At 38.3% G+C, this 21,144-nt stretch overlaps 1 protein-coding gene across 4 annotated transcripts in view; it reads right to left on the bottom strand.

Moving 5' to 3' along the window:
- The window catches only part of dcc (DCC netrin 1 receptor), a 706,325-nt gene that overhangs the window by 426,660 nt on the left and 258,521 nt on the right, over window positions 1-21,144 (bottom strand). For all 4 annotated transcript variants that reach the window (XM_061980597.1, XM_061980596.1, XM_061980599.1 and 1 more), the window contains exon 4: window positions 9,918-10,068. In XM_061980597.1, the coding sequence (XP_061836581.1) occupies window positions 9,918-10,068 (151 nt within the window). The remainder of the gene's footprint in view (window positions 1-9,917; window positions 10,069-21,144) is intronic.

Here is a 21,144-nt window from a genome sequence, read left to right as displayed (position 1 = left end):
AAAGACTCAATCTGTTCGAAAACGTCACACATCTACTGCAGGAGCCTGTGAGACATATGACATCACCAAACTTTTGCATTCTTTTGTTTTTGCTTTTACAGGCCTTCACCGCAGCCTCTTTCTGTTACAGTATTGTTTATTGTGTGGGTTCCTCCCTTCAGTCCCCTCTTAAGCAGATAAAACGCATGCTCTATTGGCTTTAAGTTTGCAAAGTGACCACTTCTTGATGAACTCTTTTGTTGTTTTTGCAGTGTTTTGAGTGGTTACCTTGCTTGATGGAGAGGTTATTATCAGTTTGTTTGCATCCTTCTTTAAAGGGGAACTGCAATTTTATTTGGAATTGTGTCCATCATTCACAATCCTTATGTAAGATAAGCACATATATGTTTTAATTTTTTTATGCATTCTAACTAGTAAATTATTATTATTATTATTAGCCTTTATTTAACCAGGTAAAATCCCATTGAGATCAAAGATCTCTTTTCCAAGGGAGACCTGGCCAAGAGGGCAGCAGCAAGGTTACATTAAAAAACAGTAAACAAATACATAAAATATCACATTTACAACATTAAAACTTGCTCACATGACACATGTGCATACAGACAAGGTAGACTGCAGTCCTTTCACAGAAGCTTTAAACTCATTCAACGTAACTAGGGTTTGAAGTTTAATGTTCGATTGTAGGTTATTCCAAGCCTTCGGTGCTGAAAACCTAAATGCTTTCTTGCCCATTTTAGTTCTTACTTTGGGGACGACAAATTGCAGAACATTCATTAAACGAAGATTGTGACTTCCTTGTTTCTTTGTTAAAAGACAAGACAGACAAGATGGAGTGATACCCAGAATGGTTTTGTAGATGAAAACATACCAATGATTGAGTCGTCGAGCACATAAAGATGTCCAGTTAACCATTGAGTATAACACACAATGGTGAGTAAGGGGAGCGCAGTTGGTGATGAATCTCAGTGCCCCGTGGTACACACTATCCAGCTTGTGGAGACAACCAGCAGTAGCATTCATGTGCAACACATCTCCATAGTCAATAACAGGTAAAAAAGTTGTTTCCACCAATTTCTGTTTCACAGTAAAAGAAAAGCAAGACTTGTTTCTATAATAAAATCCCAGTAAAAGTTTCAGGGTTTTTTTACAACATACTGAATGTGCTCCTTAAAACTCAAGTGGTCATCAATTAAAAATCCTAAATATTTAAAAGCAGATACTAACATAATTTGTTGCCCATTTCTTGTTAAAATGTTCTCACAGTGATGATCTTATAGTTTTTGATGTGGTAAAGAGCATACACTTTGTTTTCTCTGCATTTAAAACCAGTTGAAGATAGCAAAGTTGTTCTTGTACTCTGTCAAATGCATGTTGTAGATATTTAAAAGCCTCAGCAAGAGTGGGTGCTGTGCAGTATATGACAGTATCATCAGCATAGAAATGGAAAGTTGAGTTCGGAGTATTCTGTCCAAGATTATTTATGTAAATAGTGAACAATAAGGGGCCCAACACAGAACCTTGAGGGACACCCTTTTTCACTTGCAGTACGTCCGAGGAGGAACCTTCTATCTGAACAGCCTGAGTTCTACTTGTGAGGTGTTTGAGATTTTCAGTTGTTGTGGAGAAATAAAATTCTGATTTGACTTTCCAAAGGAGAGAGGTAAATTGATTTCTTAATTGTCTAAAATTCAACCAATCTGCTTCTAACCCTGACTTGCGTGCCCTGGCCCAAGCAGCATTACGCTCATGCAATAAATCTGACAGGTCCGATGTAAACCACTGATTGTCACGTCCTTTAACCCAACATTTTCTAAAAGGGGCATGTTTGTTCACTATACTCAAGAAGTTTTCGTGAAAATATTTCCAAGCCAGTTCAACATTATCAAAAAGAGCAATTATATCCCAATTAAAAAGATGCAAGTCATGTAAAAAAGCTTGCGTCTCAAATAATTTCATATTACGTTTTTCAACAAGACGAGGCTTGCTTTTAGGAATCCTTGTGTCTTGCACTACTGCAATCACACAATGATCACTCACATCATTAGGGAAAACACCAGATGCAACAAATTTAAAGGGCATATTTGTTAGAATTAAGTCAATGAGTGTAGCTTTTTGAGGGCATTTAGGATTAGGTCTTGTAGCTGAGTTAATTAATTGTGTTAAATTTAGAGATTCACACTGTGCTTTCAAAGAGTCAGACACAGATGTGAGCCAGTCCCAGTTCAAATCACCAACCATCACTATTTCATTGTATTTCAGTTGAGACAGAAGCTTCACAAGAGTAGATAGGGAATTACTAGGGGCAGATGGAGGCCTATAACACCCCACTACCATTATGTGGTGATTTCTAGCTAATTCAATTTCAAGTGCTAACAGTTCAAGTTCTTTACTTACTGATTCAGAGAGCACTAATTTCACATCAAACCTCTGCTTAATATATATATATATTAAGCAGAGAGGCCACTCCACCACCTTTTCTTTGTCGGTCAGTACGATAGACATTATAGCCATGAATGCAAATATCTTTATCAAGCACAGATTGTTTAAGCCAAGTTTCAGATAAGACTACAATATCAGCATTTGTTGAGTTTATCCAGATCTTTATCATATCCAGTTTAGGGAGTAAACTCCGAACATTGATATGAATAATCCCAAGACCAGATCTAGTTTTAAAATCCGCAGGTGTAAAACATTGTGTAGGTGTATCAGGGCCTGGATTAGTCTCAACATTTCCTGAGAGCAATAACAATAATATAACTAAACATTTGCGCTTAAAGTTATCATCTTTTGAGTCTGTCTTTAATCTGTGAAAGTAAGTGCTCATAATAGGGGAGGATGCAGTAATGTTGACGTGATCTCTCAAAACAAGGAAACAATAAGAATGAATGGACACTACCATAGTATGCAGCCATTTTGTTTTGTCCAAAGTCACAGAAATCTTCAACTGAGATAAGGCCGAGGTTATTTTGTAGTTGTCACTATGATGAAATGTCAAATTATCAAAGTTGTCATTTTGAAGTAGCATAGCTTGTGAGGGGGGATTAACAGACCCATTTGGGACACCAGTAAAACCACACAAAAGTATAAAACACAATATAATGATTTGTGACATAGTGAGAGGAGAAGTTCCACTTGTTTTACCACTTTTGAAGATGTTAGCAGACAGGGCTGAAGGCTAGCAACCAAGGCCAATGGGTGGAAGCCCGTAGACGAAACCAATGGCTGGAGGCAAACAGCAGGCCGATTGTGGAGGGCCAGCAGAAGGCAGGCCGATGTTGGAATATGGCTAACAGCAAACAGGCCGATGTTGGAAGGTTAGCAGGCAGGCCGATGGTGGAATGGTTAGCAGCAGGCAGGCCGATGGTGGAATGGCTAGCAGCAAGCAGGCCAATGTTGGAAGGTTCGCAGCAGGCAGGCCGATGGTGAAAGGTTAGCAGCAGGCAGGCCAATGTTGGAAGGTTCGCAGCAGGCAGGCCGATGGTGAAAGGCTAGCAGCAGGCAGGCCAATGTCGGAAGGTTCGCAGCAGGCAGGCCGATGGTGGAATGGCTAGCAGCAAGCAGGCCAATGTTGGAAGGTTCGCAGCAGGCAGGCCGATGGTGAAATGTTAGCAGCAGGCAGGCCAATGTTGGAAGGTTCGCAGCAGGCAGGCCGATGGTGAAAGGCTAGCAGCAGGCAGGCCAATGTCGGAAGGTTCGCAGCAGGCAGGCCGATGGTGAATGGCTAGGAGCAGGCAGGCCGATGGTGGAAGGCTAGCAGTAGGCAGGCCGATGGTGGAAGGCTAGCAGCAAGCAGGCCGATGTTGGAAGGTTAGCAGGCAGGCCGATGGTGAATGGCTAGCAGCAGGCAGGCCGATGGTGAATGGCTAGGAGCAGGCAGGCCGATGGTGGAAGGCTAGCAGCAGGCAGGCCGATGTTGGAAGGTTAGCAGGCAGGCCGATGGTGGAATGGCTAGCAGCAAGCAGGCCGATGGTGAATGGCTAGCAGCAGGCAGGCCAATGATGGAAGGCTAGCAGTAGGCAGGCCGATGTTGGAAGGTTAGCAGGCAGGCCGATGGTGGAATGGTTAGCAGCAAGCAGGCCGATGGTGAATGGCTAGCAGCAGGCAGGCCGATGTTGGAAGGTTAGCAAGCAGGCCGATGGTGAATGGCTAGCAGCAGGCAGGTCGATGGTGGAATGGCTAGCAGCAAGCAGGCCGATGGTGGAAGGCTAGCAGCAAGCAGGCCAATGTTGGAAGGTTCGCAGCAGGCAGGCCGATGGTGAAAGGCTAGCAGCAGGCAGGCCAATGTTGGAAGGTTCGCAGCAGGCAGGCCGATGGTGAATGGCTAGCAGCAGGCAGGCGGATGGTGGAAGGCTAGCAGTAATAAATGCGAGCAAAAGTCTGCTTACAATGACGCCTATGGGAGTGGCTTTATTCTGTCTATAAAGTGCTTAAAAACACATCCAAACACCTCCATCAAGGTTTTATATACATGATATAAGTATATATGTAATGAAGTAACAGGCACATTTATAATACCATATACAGTCGTGGTAAAACGTTTACATACACTAGTAAAGAACATAATTTCATGGTTGTCTTAAGTTTACAATAATTTCTACAACTCTTATTTTTTTGTGATAGAGTGATTGGAGCACATACTTGTTGGTCACAAAAAACATTCATGAAGTTTTTTTTTTTTTATTAATTTATTATGGGTCTACTGACAATGTGACCAAATCTGCTGGGTCAAAAGTATACATACAGCAATATTAATATATGATTACATGTCCCTTGGCAAGTTTCACCGTAATAAGGCACTTTTGGTAGCCATCAACAAGCTTCTGGTCAAATTTTGGACCACTCCTCTCGACAAAATTGGTGCAGTTCAGCTAAATTTGTTGGTTTTCTGAAATGGACTTGTTTCTTCAGCATTGTCCACAGAACTTTCCTCCAGAAGGTCTTATCTTTGCCTATGTGATGTCAGATGAAACAAAAATTTAGCTGTTTGGCCACAATACCCAGCAATATGTATATATGAACTAGGGCTGCAACTAACGATTAATTTGATAATCGATTAATCTGTCGATTATTACTTCGATTAATAGTCGGATAAAAGAGACAAACTACATTTCTATCCTTTCCAGTATTTTATTGAAAAAAAAACAGCATACTGGCACCATACTTATTTTGATCATTGTTTCTCAGCTGTTTGTACATGTTGCAGTTTATAAATAAAGGTTTATAAAAAATAAAATAATACAATTTAAAAAAATTGGTTCTGCGCATGCGCATAGCATAGATCTAACAAATCAATGACTAAATTAATCGGCAACTATTTTTATATTCGATTTTAATCGATTAGTTGTTGCAGCCCTAATATGAACACCATGCATACCGTCAAGCATGGTGGTGGTATTATTATGCTCTGGGCCTGTTTTGCTGCCAATGGAACTGGTGATTTACAGAGAGTAAATGGGACAATGGCAACCTAAAATCATCAGCCCGGAGGTTGGGTCTTGGCGCAGTTGGGTGTTCCAACAGGATAATGACCCCAAACACACGTAAAAAGTGGTCAGGGAATGGCTAAATCAGGCTAGAATTAAGGTTTTAGAATGGCCTTCCCAAAGTCCTGACTTAAACGTGTGGACAATGCTGAAGAAACAAGTCCATGTCAGAAAACCAACAAATTTAGCTGAATTGCACCAATTTTGTCAAGAGGAGTGGTCAAAAATTCAACCAGAAGCTTGTGGATGGCTACCAAAAGTGCCTTATTGCAGTGAAACTTGCCAAGGGGACATGTAACGAAATATTAACATTGCTGTATGTATCAGCAAATTTGGTCACATTTTCAGTAGACCCATAACAAATTCATAAAAGAACCAAACTTCATGAATGTTTTTTGTGACCAACAAGTAAGTATGTGCTCCAATTACTCTATCACTAAAAAATAAGAGTTGTAGAAATTATTGGAAATTTAAGACAGCCAAGACATTGTTATTTACAAGTGTATGTAAACTTTTGACCACAACTGTAGTATTTATGTATTTTGCTCATTTAAAGCATTATGGCGGAACATTAATTCACAAACGCATCACTACGTTCACTTTTTCCTTCGACAACGTCACTGATTACAACTCATTGTAGACTTCATGAGAACAAACAAACTTAATAAAACATTACTTACTGTACAATGTCTGCTCTCTTTGCCGACAGCTAGGATTTAGATATATCCTCGTTTAGATGAAGAATTACTTACAATTCTCGCAAAGAAAAAAGGGGGAAGAACAAAGCGTCTTTCCGTGTCTTTCTCACCATCTAAATTGGATGCCAAGGCTGACCAACTTGACAGATTATGTAGTCATCATTCTACTATCAAAGTGAGAGGCATTATTTATGACCTAGAATGCATTTTCACAAGCTCCGAGGCGAGAAAGCAGCTTAGCAGCCGATGATGTCTTAGCTCGCTGTGATCACAGTGCCGCTCTGTGAAGTGAATTTGTGAAGTGAATTATATTTATATAGCGCTTTTCTGTAGTGACTTAAATCACTTTTACATAGTGAAACCCAATATTTAAGTTAAATTAAAACCAGTGTGGGTGGCCCCGGGAGCAGGTGGGTAGAGTGTCTTGCCCAAGGACACAACGGCAGTGACTAGGATGGCGGAAGTGGGGATCGAACCTGGAACCCTCAAGTTGCTGGCACGGCCACTCTACCAACCGAGCACCCACTATAAATAGTTTGTCTGCATTAGCGTCAGTATTGTGCAGTAGCAAGCTACATGTATCAATACTACGTAGCTGAACTACATTACCCAGTAGCTTGTCGGTAGCTTTGCTACTTTTTGAACGAGTAGCGATTCTCTTAGCTTAGCTATATTTAGATCCATGTAGCGATGTAGCTTGCATCAAAGCTAAAAACTACTACAAAGAGAGAAATCCAGGGGAAAGTGATAAAAAAAAAATACTAAGAAAATCCCTAATGATTGGTTGGTGTTAGGGCAAAATAATACGGACAGGCCAATCAGAGACAAGATAGGGCAGGTCATCGAAACAGAAATCAAAATCACAACAGACACACATATGCGACATGATGACAAGGGAGTTTGAGACAGAGCGAATATTCAAGCAGACGATTAAAAAAAAACAAAAAAAAGAGTGAAAGATGGAATAGGGATTTATTACCTCTACCGTAATTTTTATTTTAATGATGAAGATGACATCCAGGAAACCCACAATTTGTCTCTGTTTGAATAAAACAACGTTCAAAACATAAATTTTTAGTTTACTTGGTAAGCCCAAATCAAAAATTGCTCTTGACATCGAAGACCTCCAACACAAATTTAGGAACCCACATTACGGTGAGTTGAGTTCATGAAAAGTTTTACTGCACATAACTATTAGCAACTGTTCCCAAACAACTCACAAGTCATTGTTTTTTATGTCAAGATATAGATAAATGCTGTTTTTTAATTACTGTGCGCATAATTATTAACATTATAGGGGTGGGCCAAAGAAAAAGCACACTAAAATAAAAACATACAGTGGAGTGTGGGGTGTCCCCAGCTAAATGACAGATGGATATTAGTAATTAGGGCCATTTGATTACATGTGTACACTCTTAAATAACATTATTACCTTTTATAAGAACTTGAAATGCCAGAGTTGAGGAATTTAATTTTGTTAGACTCTGTTCCACAGTCAGGAAAATATGTTTACTTTAAATGTGTTCAGTTTTATTGATTTTCATTCATGTAAACATGGAGTTTGTTAATGTCTCTTTTGTGAGACAAATATTTTGCACTTTTTCTTTGGCCAGGTTATACTGGGGCTTCTATTGAAACAGTATTTTTTTCCTGTGTTAAAAAGTCTCCATTTGAGTATATATTATTGTGTTTATTTATCATTATTATTGTTTTCCTGCCCTTTATCTAATTGTTTTCCTATGTTCCCCCCCTCATTTTGTACATGGTATGCAACTTAAAATACATGTTAAAAAGCCAAACAAGAGGGCATGTTTCTTGTCTGTGTTTACTATAATCAAGAATCCACTGAGCATGTTTTATTTAGTTTGGTCGAAAGTTGTACATTAAGTTATAAATATGCATATCCATCCATCCATTTCCTACCGCTTATTCCCTTCAGGGTCGCGGGGGGCGCTTGAGCCTGTCTCAGCTACAATCAGGCGGAAGGCGGGGTACACTTGTATTTATTTATTTATTTGATATGGACATAACAGTTACATTGGACAAACCAGGTGCACTGCCTTAAGTGGTATAGCAAGAACATGCACATTTTCAACACCTGTCCACAGGATGCTCATAGGATATCTCATCGCAGGGCCAACACAGATAGACAGACAACATTCACACACTATATATATATATATATATATATATATATATATATATATATATATATATATATATATATATATATATATATATATATATATGTAGCTTTGATGTAGCAAGCTCCTTTTGCCGTGTTGTACTGTAGCTTGTTACAATTATCTTGGGATATCTTCCCCTGTAGCTTAGCTACCGGTACATGAAATTGAGAGTAACTAGTAGCTTAGACTGCAAAATTTTCCGAATAGCTTGGCCATCACTGGTTAGCGGTTATAGTAACGACATCACTAATACTGGGTTAATATTTAGGTCACGAAATGTAAATGGAGTATTGTTGGCGCTTTTTGGATGGTTATTTAGAGGGCCTTATGGACCTGCTCAGTAGCCTTGTGCTTAGAGTGTCCGCCTTGAGATCGGTAGGTCGTGAGTTGAAACCCCGGCCGAGTCATACCAAAGACTATAAAAATGGGACCCATTACCTCCCTGCTTGGCACTCAGCATCAAAGGTTGGAATTGGGGGTTAAATCATCAAAATGATTCCCAGGCGCGGCCACCGCTGCTGCTCACTGCTCCCCTCACCTCCCAGGGCGTGAACAAGGGGATGGGTCAAATGCAGAGGACAAAATTCACCACACTGCCAATCCTATTGATTCCATTGTCAGCTGACTTTTATTTACGTTTATACACGAGTTACAATGTGTTCTAAATACATTTATCTTCTTGTCCCTCAGAATGATTATAAGCGATAGGCAAAATTCCCCAAAAAGTGCAGTTCCCCTTTTAACAACATGTTTCTTTAGAATTCTGAGTATATTTTGCGGCTGTCATCATCTTTTACATCATAAATGAAAAAGTCATGACATGCTCTGATCTTCTCAGAGGGTGTTAGGGTTAGTTAGAGGTTAGTGTCAGAGTAAGTTAGTGTATGTTAGGATTGTGAGCAGATCACTTATTACTCCAAACTTTCCATCTCTTTAGTAAAAGTACATTTTTGTCGCTGTCTATAAAGCTTTACCCCAGAATTTTAAAGGCATTTTCTTTCTTCTCTTTGACAATTCCAGCCTGGCTTTGCATCTTCTGGGTTAGCCATTGTACTTTAGTTCATTAGGGTTCTGCAAATGGGTAGATAGTGATACCCTCACGGCAGCCTTCTGCAGGTTGCTGCAGATATCACTAACAATTGTTTAAGGGCCGTTTCTGTCATCAACTGCTACTACTGGGCTACCTGTACTTACTGGTAGTTTATTTCTTCTGCGAGACATTCCGAATGGATATCCTGGCTATTACCAATGTTTGTTCAGCCTCTGTGGTTTTGTGTTTTTTCACCTCTAAATGCTTTCTGCACAGGTAAAACATCTCCTACATAATATGAAACTAACATGAAATATTAATTGTTAATTATTGTTTTAATAATCAATTTTATGAAACAAGCCTTGGCAAAAAAAAAACACCTGTGGGTCACATGTTATGGAACTTAAGCTCACAGGAAAAATGTGTTAAGTTGTGCATTAGATCCAGGTGCAAATACTCGGAACTATAAGCGTGAATGTGCAAACGTTTCCGCATGTATGTCATAAAAATACAAACAAACCGAGTCTGGATCACTTCTTCTCCTCTTCGCCACAGAATGCTTGGAGTAGGGTATCCAGAAGTGGAACATTCCAGCACAGCATCTGTTCCCAGCACAGCGGTCACCCTCAAAGGACGTTGGAGAAACTGCAAGTTTCGGTTCAAACCAGGCTCTGAACAAGAGAGAGAAAGAGAGATGTCAAATGTTGAGAGATTTTCCATAAAGAATTGTTTTTCTTCCGACCAAATCAGATTAGGAGATCAAAACAACACAAACAGCAGAGATGCTCCGACTGATCAGTTGCCAATCAGTATCGACCTATTTGTGTATATAAAAAAAGGATCTGATCCACCAATTATTCGGATTAATGCCAATCAGAAAAACATTTTTTGATAGTTTATTTTTAGTCCCCCTGCGGACAGAGGCAGCTCGCAGCTCAGTAGTGTGTATGTTCATACACAGTGTTCCCTTAAGTTAACTAAAAAAAGTTTTCGGAGAGTGCAGACCTTTTCCAAGCCCTTTCTCCCAAAGAGTGAATCCTCTTGTCAATCATCCACATTCTTTGCTCTCTGGAGGTGGAGGCAGGGACGCTACCATACATGCAGAGAGAAGTGCAGCCTTGTAGCGTAAACTTAAGTAGAAAAGTTCCAAATCCCACCCGAAATCTCATTACTTGTTCCTTATCCCATTTCTGACAGTTCCAGAAAGTTTCCTCAAAATCTGCCCATAGCATTCAATTATGTTGTTGATAGACAGACAATCCGATAAATTACCACCATTGCTGCAAATAAACTGCATTTCTAACAAGTACCACTATCATTGGAGAAGAAAGGTAAACATGTGACACACCAAGTAAGAGCACCCAGGAGTACACGGTAAATAAGTGCCTAGCAATGTTAAATAAGTGTAAATGGAACCGCATAACAGCACAGTGTAAGCAACTATAAATAGGAAATTAACAAATGAATATGAGTCTTTAGCGAGTCAAATAGAACAACTACACAAACATTATAGCACCAATCTTAAACATAAGGAAAGAGCGGATTGATTCATATATGAGTAGTTTCTATACCATGGGTAGCCTAAGATCAAAACTAGAGCCATCAGATCGACATATTTAGGATCAAAAAATATTTTTTTTGTCCGTTTTGTTAATGTTTACAAACCCAGAAACTAATTACCTGGACACAGAAGAACTTTATGGACAAACACCAGAGGATTTAAAGAGTAGTAGTTACCGGTAATAGTTTTTGCTTTTGTTTAATTATTATGTACTAATTGTTTTGTTCAGACAAGTTTATTTAATAAAAGAGAGCAATGACAAAATATTTAGGTAATATTGTTACACTGCTGTACTGTTTTTTTTTGTATATATTTTTGATTAAGAATTACAAATACAAATGATTTGGTGATTTTGAATATTGTAAAGAAAAAAGTATCGGCATCAGTATTGGCATGGTCAACACTATCCCTCACGGTATTGGACCGATACACACATTTGTAGAATAACCCACTGTGAGTGCATTTCCCAAAAACTAAGCTTTGCAAATCCTTTTAAAATTATATTCAATTGAATAGACTGCAGAGACAAGATATTTAATGTTTGAACTGAGAAACATTTTTTTTTTGCAAATAATCATTAACTTAGAATTTATTGGCAGCAACACATTGCAAAAAAAGTTGGCACTGGGGAAATTTTACCACAGTTTTACATTGGCCTTTCCTTTTAACAACACTCAGTAAACATTTGGAAACAGAAGAGATCAATTGTTTAAGCTTTTCAGATTATTTCCCATCCTTGCTTGATGTACAGCTTAATTTGTTCAACAGTCCGGGGTCTCTGTTGTCGTATTTTACGCTTCCTTTTGCGCCAAGCTTAATTTGTTCAACAGTCCGGGGTCTCTGTTGTCGTATTTTACGCTTCCTTTTGCGCCACACAATTTCAATGGGAGACAGGTCTGGACTACAGGCAGGCCAGTCTAGTACATGCACTCTTTTACTACGAAGACACACTGTTGTAACACGTGCAGAATGTGGCTTGGCATTGTCTTGCCGAAATAAGCAGGGCCGTCCATGAAAAAGACGTTGCTTGGATGGCAACATATGTTGCTCCAAAACCTGTATGTACCTTTCAGCATTAATGGTGCCTTCACAGATGTGTAAGCTACCCATGCCTTGGGCACTAATACACCCCCATACCATCACAGATGCTGGCTTACAGTCCGGATGGTTCTTTTCCTCTTTGGTCAGGCGGACACAACGTCCACAGTTTCCAAAAAAAATTTGAAATGTGGACTCATCAGACCACAGAAGACTTTTCCACTTTGCATCAGTCCACATTAGATGAGCTCTGTCCCAGCAAAGCCGGCGGCGTTTCTGAGTGTTGTTCATAAATGGCTTTCGCTTTACAGATGAAGCAATTAACTATGGTTACTGACAGTAGTTTTCTGAAGTGTTCCTGAGCCCATGTGGTGATATCCTTTACACACTGATATCAGTTTTTGATGCAGTACCGCCTGAGGGATCGAATGTTGGTTTTCGGCCTTGCCGCTTACGTGCAGTGATTTCTCCAGATTCTCTGAACCTTTTGATAATATTACGGACCTTAGATGGTGAAATCCCTCAATTCCTTGCAATAGCTTGTTGAGCAATGTTCTTAAACTGTTCGACAATTCGTTACAACACTAGTCTGTATATATATATATATATATATATATATATATATATATATATATATATATATATATTATATATTGTACCCTTAAAGGGGAACTGCACTTTTTTTTGCCTATTGTTCACAATCATTATGACAACACATGACAACGAATTGATTTTTTTTTTTTAATGCATTCTAAATATTAAATAAACATAAATTTAAGTCGGCCTACAGCAGAGCCAATGGAAGATCCTCTATTCCGCCCATAAAATCAAATAAATAGCCATTCAAAAAGCACCAACAATAATCCATTTACATTTTGTGACTTGAATATTAACCAAGTATTACTGATATTGTTATAATAAGCGCTAACGCAGACAAACTATTTATAGCGTCGCCAGGATCACTACTGTGTGTCAAAATATTTATGGTCTGCTGCTTTCTTGCTTCCCTGCTCCTTGGAAGTTTATTGTAGATCATAAATCATGCCTTTCACCTGGGAGGTAGATGGCTGAGTATGTAATCCGACAAGTTGGTACACGTTGACTGCCATTCAGGACCCAGAATTGGTGAGAACGACGCAAAAATACACTTTGTTTAAGGCCTTCATAGGCAGAATTGAGTGGCTCTTATAGGCTCCATTGTAAGCGGACATTTGATCGCACGTATTTAATATTTAGCATGCATTAAAAAAAATGTAACATCCATCATCATGTCTTTCTTAATGATTGTGATTGATTGGCAAAATTCCCCAAAAAGTTCCCCTTTAATATATTTGATAATATAATAGATATCGGTATTGACCATGATCGGATTTGGCAGCATAAAACCCTGATCAAAACACACCTAATCAAACCTAACTTAAAAAAAAAACTGCAGAAACTGTTCTTTGAGGATAAAAATAACATGTACTTTGAAATGTCTTAATTCGAAAGGGTCCGGTTGAAATATGTTCTCTTTTTAAATATCAGTATATTAAACAAACCCCTCCGTGTTGAAGTTGATATTTACTGCTTGAGCACCACATTCACTATCTTAGTTTTGGACTGTTTTGGTGCTTAACTGACTACAGATCTTGACCACAAACAAATGATTAGAAAATTCAGAACAGGAGATAATATAGGAGATCAATAATAGAGTGCATAAATTACAGGAGGCAGCCAAAAAACCGAGAGTTAACATCACCATGATTTACTCTAGACTGTTGTCAAGGATGAAAACAATATACTATGTCAAGCTCTCAAGAAGGAGAATGAAGAAGAGGAACAGATCATTGAGCAAATGAAATGTAGACTGGAGGACAAGATTTGAAAAAATATATATTTTGACAGGGCTGGTGAGTGGTATCCGTATTTATAAAATGTGACGCAGGCCAATAAAAATAAGCTGCGGGCCACACTTTGTGGTCTACATGAATGAGCATCTGACAAAGCGCAATTCCAACACAGCCAAGAAACCGGACAGATATTAAATATCAAACCAACCAGACTGTCAAAGAATTAAAATAAACAAACCAAGAATGATTCAGTCTGATTGAAGTGACTAATCTCCATTCAATAACAGTAACAACATCACAATACAAAGGATTGCTTACTAAGAAGATCTGGAATTCAAAACCTTTCACCAAACTGATTCTAAACAACTAGAATTGGAAAATGACTATGGTCCGTCTTTGTCAATTTTAGCAGAAACTGCTCTTACAACATGACGGAACAACAGAACACCAATATAAAATCTGACAAACTGTCAAATACTTATATAAACAGCAGAAACACAAGCAACATGTTCGTCAAATTGTCACTGATGAACATGCTGGTTCAAATGCTGAAAAAGGAATGGGTTTATAGTGAATATGAACTGAACTACATCAACAAAAAATGGTAAATAGGTTTTAATTTGCAAATGTTTTATATTCAAGTTACTGAAAGTGCATTGACACTGATACCTCAGTCACCTACTGATGACTACGACTGCCAACTAGACGATAGTAACCAGACCGGAAAAAAGTAGCTATCATTTCAGTGTTTAATGAATACAGACTCAGCTACCTGCAACAAGTGCTTGACGGTGATATTGTAGAAGTAACGTCTTGTAAGTATTGTAGTGTCTTTACAGAAACACACCATCTGACACTCTTTTTAAACGTTATTGCTGACCTTAAAGTACCAGGATACTTGCTTAAATACATTCTATTTTTATGCTGAAGTGTATTTCATTTTAGCCGCTAAACCATTATTTTTTCCAATTCGCAAAGTATTTGAAAATAATGTCTTAACATCCACAAAATGCCACAATTTCAAACGGCCATTTTGAATATATCGCTCAAAATTACTTTGGCAATTTATGTGCGTTTGGGATATGATGACGTCGCGGGGGGAATTCCTCTGCACTTGACCCATAATAAGCAGATCAGTGATACTGGAAATACGCGAAAATGGGAAAGAAATGTGCTGTTAATGGATGCTCAAAGACACACAAAAACGGGGTTTCATTGTTTTCCTTCCCAAAACAAGAGGACACTAAAAGGCTGTGGAATCGTTTTGTGGCCACACTTAGGCGAGACTGGGTGTAGAATACTTAGTATTCCACCATCTGCTCAGACCCGGACAGCTTTGACGAACTGCATTTTTTTGGAATTTTGCCTATCAGTCACAAGACCTACATAAGACAATAACAATATGTTTTTGTGCATTCTAAATTGTAAATAAACTTAAGCTAAAGTCTGTTAACAATGGAGTCAACGGGAGCGCCTCTATTCCGTTAACAATAATCCATTCACATTTTGTGACCTGATTATTAACCAACTATAAGCGATGTTGTCATGTAATTTTAGCGGCGCATTGTTCACAGAGAGCTTACTAAACTATATTGACATATGGAGCCGGTCGACCTGCTGCTGCTGCTGCATCACCTCTAAATTGGTAAAAGTTAATTCCAGATTATAAATCATGCTTCTCACCTGGATAGTAGCAGGTTTTGGCTATAAACCGAGAAGTCAGTAATCCATGACATTCAATTTAGACCCGGAGATTATGAGAAAGACATAAAAAAACGCTCATTTGCGGCAACAATTTTTTTAACCCCTCGGGAGGATTATTGTTATTATTATTATGATTAATACTTCATCCAAACGGTTGTTTTATTATGTTCTTAGTTTGTATATTTTGTTCAGCACTTAGCAATACTGCTACATTATGCTATAGTGTTTCACTAAAGCTACATCTCTTTAGCAGGCATCTTCTCAAACATGTTGCGCAACCTCCTTATATTCAGGCTAAAAAGTATAGGGTTCTGGATAGAGATGTCCGATAATATCGGCCTGCGTTAAAATGTAATATCGGAAATAATTGGTATCGTTTTTTTTATTTTTTATTATCGGTATCAGTTTTTTTTTGTTTTTTTTTATTAAATCAACATAAAAAACACAAGATACACTTACAATTAGTGCACCAACCCAAAAAACCTTCCTCCCCCATTTACACTCATTCACACTAAAGGGTTGTTTCTTTCTGTTATTAATATTCTGGTTCCTACATTATATGTCAATATATATCAATACAGTCTGTAAGGGATACAGTCCGTAAGCACACATGATTGTGCGTGCTGCTGGTCCACTAATAGTACTAACCTTTAACAGTTAATTTGACTAATTTTCATTAATTACTAGTTCCAATGTAACTGTTTTTATATTGTTTTACTTTCTTTTTTATTCAAGAAAATGTTTTTAATTTATTTATCTTATTTTATTAATTTATTTTAAAAGTACCTTATCTTCACCATACCTGGTTGTCCAAATTAGGCATAATAATGTGTTAATTCCACCACTGCATACATCGGTTGATATCGGTATCGGTTGATATCGGTATCGGTAATTAAAGAGTTGGACAATATCGGAATATTGGATATCGGCAAAAAGCCATCATCAAACATCCCTAGTTCTGGATCACAATGTGTCCCAAATTAGTCGTTGTTGGCTCTCACAAAGTCTGCCGTGAATAGTAGGTTTGTTGTTGTTGCAGGGAAAAGAACGTTAATTATTGGTACTTGGTATCATTACAGTCGATGTTTGTGTAGACCTACCCGCGGCATTTGTTTACATTCAGGAGTGCTGGCTTGCTGTTAGCGGTTAGCTATTGTATCCTCCTACGGTGTGAAGCTATTCCTTGTCCTGCAGGGATGATATTTGTGAGAAACGTACTTTATTTGTCGCCATGGTGGCGAGGATTAGTGTTTTAGAAGCAGCTCAAACACTATCGAATGCGAGTGAACATTAGCCACTAACTAGCTAATGGCTACCAGAGCTAGAGCTAAGCACCCCTTGCTGTGTTTATAGCTTCAACTTTATTGTTAGTTTTTAACCCAAAATGCTAACATTCTCCCTTTTTTATCTCCACACTGTTTCTGTTTGTAAGTCCTTTGTGTGTTGCCTAACATGCGCCTGTGCTCAATTTACCACCAATGTCACGACGTGACAACAGCGTGCCGTCATGTCCGTAAAAAAAGTACTGGTATTTTTCAGAAGCAGTATAGTACCGTTTGTAATTCATCAGTACCACGGTACTGGTACTAGTACTGGTATACCGTACATCCCTAGTCCACACCAATGTGCTCTCGAAGGTGCATGTCTGCTCTCGTGCCCCAGGCTCCGTGCACAGAAAATCTACGCAGCGCACAAAGTCCGAATCCTAATACAACCTAAATTCTAAACAAAATGAACACATTACAATTTAGTCTTTAACACTGTCAACAAGTGATCATAACAGATAAAACAATGACAACATCAGATGAAACGTTTTAAGGAGAATGAACTTGTCTGCATCAACAATCATGTTATAAAACAAAACTGATTACTGTCAGCCGTAACCACACCAAAACAACATCATCAACATAACCAATATTTAGTAAAACTGTTCACTTTCTGTCGTAATCATACCAAAACAAATAAATGATATACTGAATTGACAGCAACCGTTCTCTTTCATTTGCGGCAAGTCTGTGATGTGTTCATCACAGACACCACACATGAACTCTGTTAGGTAGGTTATTACAATGTGATACAGTTCATGGTTCAATCAATGTCATTCACAGTGTGGTAAGCGTGCACGTTGCTGTTTTGCAGGTTATAACAGCAGAGTTACAAGAGTTAAATGCTGCTTATTTTGTCAAAATGAACAAGCACTGTACACCCGCACTCTCCAATTACAATTGAGCTTATTCTAGTGTCACGTACTAAGAATATTAATTTATGGGTACAAATCATGAAATGCTGATCCTAGATTACATAAATGCTATAAAAAAAAAAACAATGCAATTAAGTCTTTTACAGGCAAAAAGTTGTACTCTTTATCCCATGCTTGTGCTACGGCAGTGTTTTTCAAACACCGTGCCGCGGCACACTAGTGTGCTGTGAGATACAGTCTGGTGTGCCCTGGGAGATTATCTAATTTCACCTATTTCTGTTAAAAATATTTTTTGCAAACCAGTAATTGTTGTTGAGTGTCGGTGCTGTCTAGAGCTCGGCAGAATAAGTAGGTGGCAGCCGGTGCTAATTGCTTTGTAGATGTCGGAAACAGCGGGAGGCAGTGTGCAGTTAAAATTGTGTCTAATGCTTAAACCAAAAATAAACAAAATGTGAGTGCCCCTAAGAAAAGGCATTGAAGCTTAGGGATGGCTATGCAGAACGAAACTAAAACTGAACTGTCTACAAAGTAAACAAAAACAGAATGCTGGACGACAGCAAAGACTTACTGTGGAGCAAAGACGGCGTCTACAGTGTACATCCGAACATGACATGACAATCAACAATGTCCCCACAAAGAAGGATAAAAACAACTGAAATATTCTTGATTGCTATAACAAAGTAGATGCGGGAAATATCGCTCAAAGGAAGACATGAAACCGCTACAGGAAAATATCAAAAAAAGAGAGAAAATGCCACCAAAATAGGAGTGCAAGACAAGAACTAAAACACTACACAAAGGAAAACAGCAAAAAACTCAAAATAAGTCAGGGCGTGATGTGACAGGTCGTGACAGTACACCTACTTTGAGACAACAGCTATATTGATGCATGCTTGGTTATGATTTAAAGTCATATCCATAAATTGCGACAACGACTTTTTACTGTCAACTGAGTTTTGTTTTTTAATGATTTCTGCTGGTGGTGTGCTTCCGGATTTTTTCAACGCAAAAAATGTGCGTTAGCTCAAAAAAGGTTGAAAAACACTGTGCTACGGCACACATCTTATTGTGCAAAATGTGAATGTATTAAGTTGAACTAAATGTGATCTCTGAAAGAGGTACGCCTCAAATTCTCCCTACAGCAGGACCCCCACCCAAGCATTCAGCATACAGCTCATGGAAAACAAGATTTTTATTTTCATTGTCAGTGGGCCAAATAATTTATATTAGAAAATATTATAATGGAAATGATTGCTGTTATTTGATTATTATGATACAACATTTGACTTGTTATGATGTCAGCTTCGGGACAGGTGTGATGCTGGTGTGCGACAGTGTGCACGTCTGATTTTGTCATGATCCGTTGCCCCGGTCATGTTTTGTTTAGTTTGATATTTCCTTAGTTGTTGGTTAATTCTGTTTCAACACGCTTGTTTGTGTTCTTGGTTGCCATGTGTGCTGATTTTTGTCACCTGCCTCTAATTAGAGGTCGGGACGCTCACCTGCTCCTGGTCACTAATCAAAGACCCATTTATTCCTGATGAGTATTTATTTTCTTGAGAGTTTAGAATTACTAGTTTCTTGCCCCGTTGTTGCTAGTCTATTGATAAGCTTCTCGTGCCATCCACACCTTTTTCTTTTTTTGTATCTTTTGGCTTATTTGAATAAATCGTCCTTCTTACCCAGTGGTGTGCCGTCAGGGCCAGCAAGGCCTTCCTTCTCTGCTGGCCTAACATAACCAGAAATCATGATCATAATTAAATATAAAAGTATTTTTTTTATTTACTTTCCCTAAATATCTAAAAGTATTCATATTCTCTTCATGTCATATTATGCTCCTTCCAGCGCTGTTGTTTTCAGGTTATAGAGTTTTTATCCTATCAGAATTCAGCTAGCTTATGTTGCCATGCTGTACTTTGTGGAGAAAAACTTTAAGAGCTCAGCCAACATGCCTCGTCTGCATCTTTAATGATTAGACAAGACAACACATATATTTGCAAGGCTATTTTCAAGAAGGATATATAAAGAGAAACTACTCTTGTGAGACGATGTCGGCCAACCCCGGAAGCTCGAATGGGTGCTACAGATTGTGAGTTCAGATATTTAATTTTTTAATTTTTTCACGTTTAATATGTATTTTGCAATTAAAATGTTGACAATACCACATAAGATATGTTTTAATTGCTGATGCGGGTTTATTGATTTTTAAATGCGCCAGAAAAGAACCCGTTATGTACACTGTCTGTGGTGATTCAATGCCCAGTAAATGTGTTTCGGCATATTATTTCTACAGCAATAGTCATGTGGTGACATAAATGATGGTATTTTGAGAGGTAATCATTGAAATCGGACATCACTGAAGGCCTAGGTGGGAAACGCACGGCCCGCCACAGTTCTTATCTGCACGCTGCTTCCGGACGTCCTTCTGCATCTTGGGAAAACGTTGGATGGATGTAGAGCAACAGTGTGACTGTGTCTTTCACACATATCCCTGTCGGACAGTGCTCCAGTATGCGCCCTTTAGAAACTGCATTGAATTGTATTATGTATTACGTATTATGTATTACACATTCGAGTTCTACTCAGTAATTAATAATCACTTAGGTCATTTTCAGTTGTATTAATGTTTTTTAATTACTGAGCAACTGAATAATGACCTTTGTCAGATGCTCATTATTAATAATTATGACCATCTGACAAAGGCCAGTTAGGTAATTAAGTGTTTAATGTGGTCCTGTAAAATGTGTTATTAGTGGGAAATTTGTACAGCCTAAATACAAAAAAGTTAAAAGACAACTAATAATACAATAAGGCTGTAAATCTTTGGGGACCACATGATTCGATTCAATTCTTGGGGGTAACGATTTGATTCAAAATCAATTCTCGATTCAAAATCAATACTTATAACATCGGATGCCATTTCTATTATTAACCACATTCCTTCATAAAAAAATTATAAACAGCTGTGAAAAATGTTTATATGTTAACCCAAACATTCAATGAAGTCAAATACAAATAAGATAAGAGAAGTACACTTGTCTTTTCTAAAGTAAATCTGTAGAGCAGACATGGCCATCTATATCAACAATTTGCTGATATATATATATATATATATATATATATATATATATATATAGAGAGAGAGAGAGAGAGAGAGAGAGAGAGAGAGAGAGAGAGAGAGAGAGAGAGAGAAAGAGAGAGAGAGAGAGAGAGAGAGAGAGAGAGAGAGAGCTTTTAGATTTTTTTCAATTGATTAAGAATTGTGGCAAATAAGAATCGTGATTCATTCGAAAATTGATTTGTTTTGACACCCCTAGAATACATAATTTATACAAAAATACTCTGACTTGTTGATTGGTTAATCGTAAAAAAGGAAAGAAATTGGGTGTATTACAGCAGGCACTGGGGTTGT

Source organism: Nerophis lumbriciformis, linkage group LG20 (assembly GCF_033978685.3).
Source record: "Nerophis lumbriciformis linkage group LG20, RoL_Nlum_v2.1, whole genome shotgun sequence".
In the NCBI taxonomy this organism is placed as follows: Eukaryota; Metazoa; Chordata; class Actinopteri; order Syngnathiformes; family Syngnathidae; genus Nerophis; species Nerophis lumbriciformis.
Note: the sequence above shows the minus strand (reverse complement) of the source record. Positions and strands in the feature narration are given on the sequence as shown.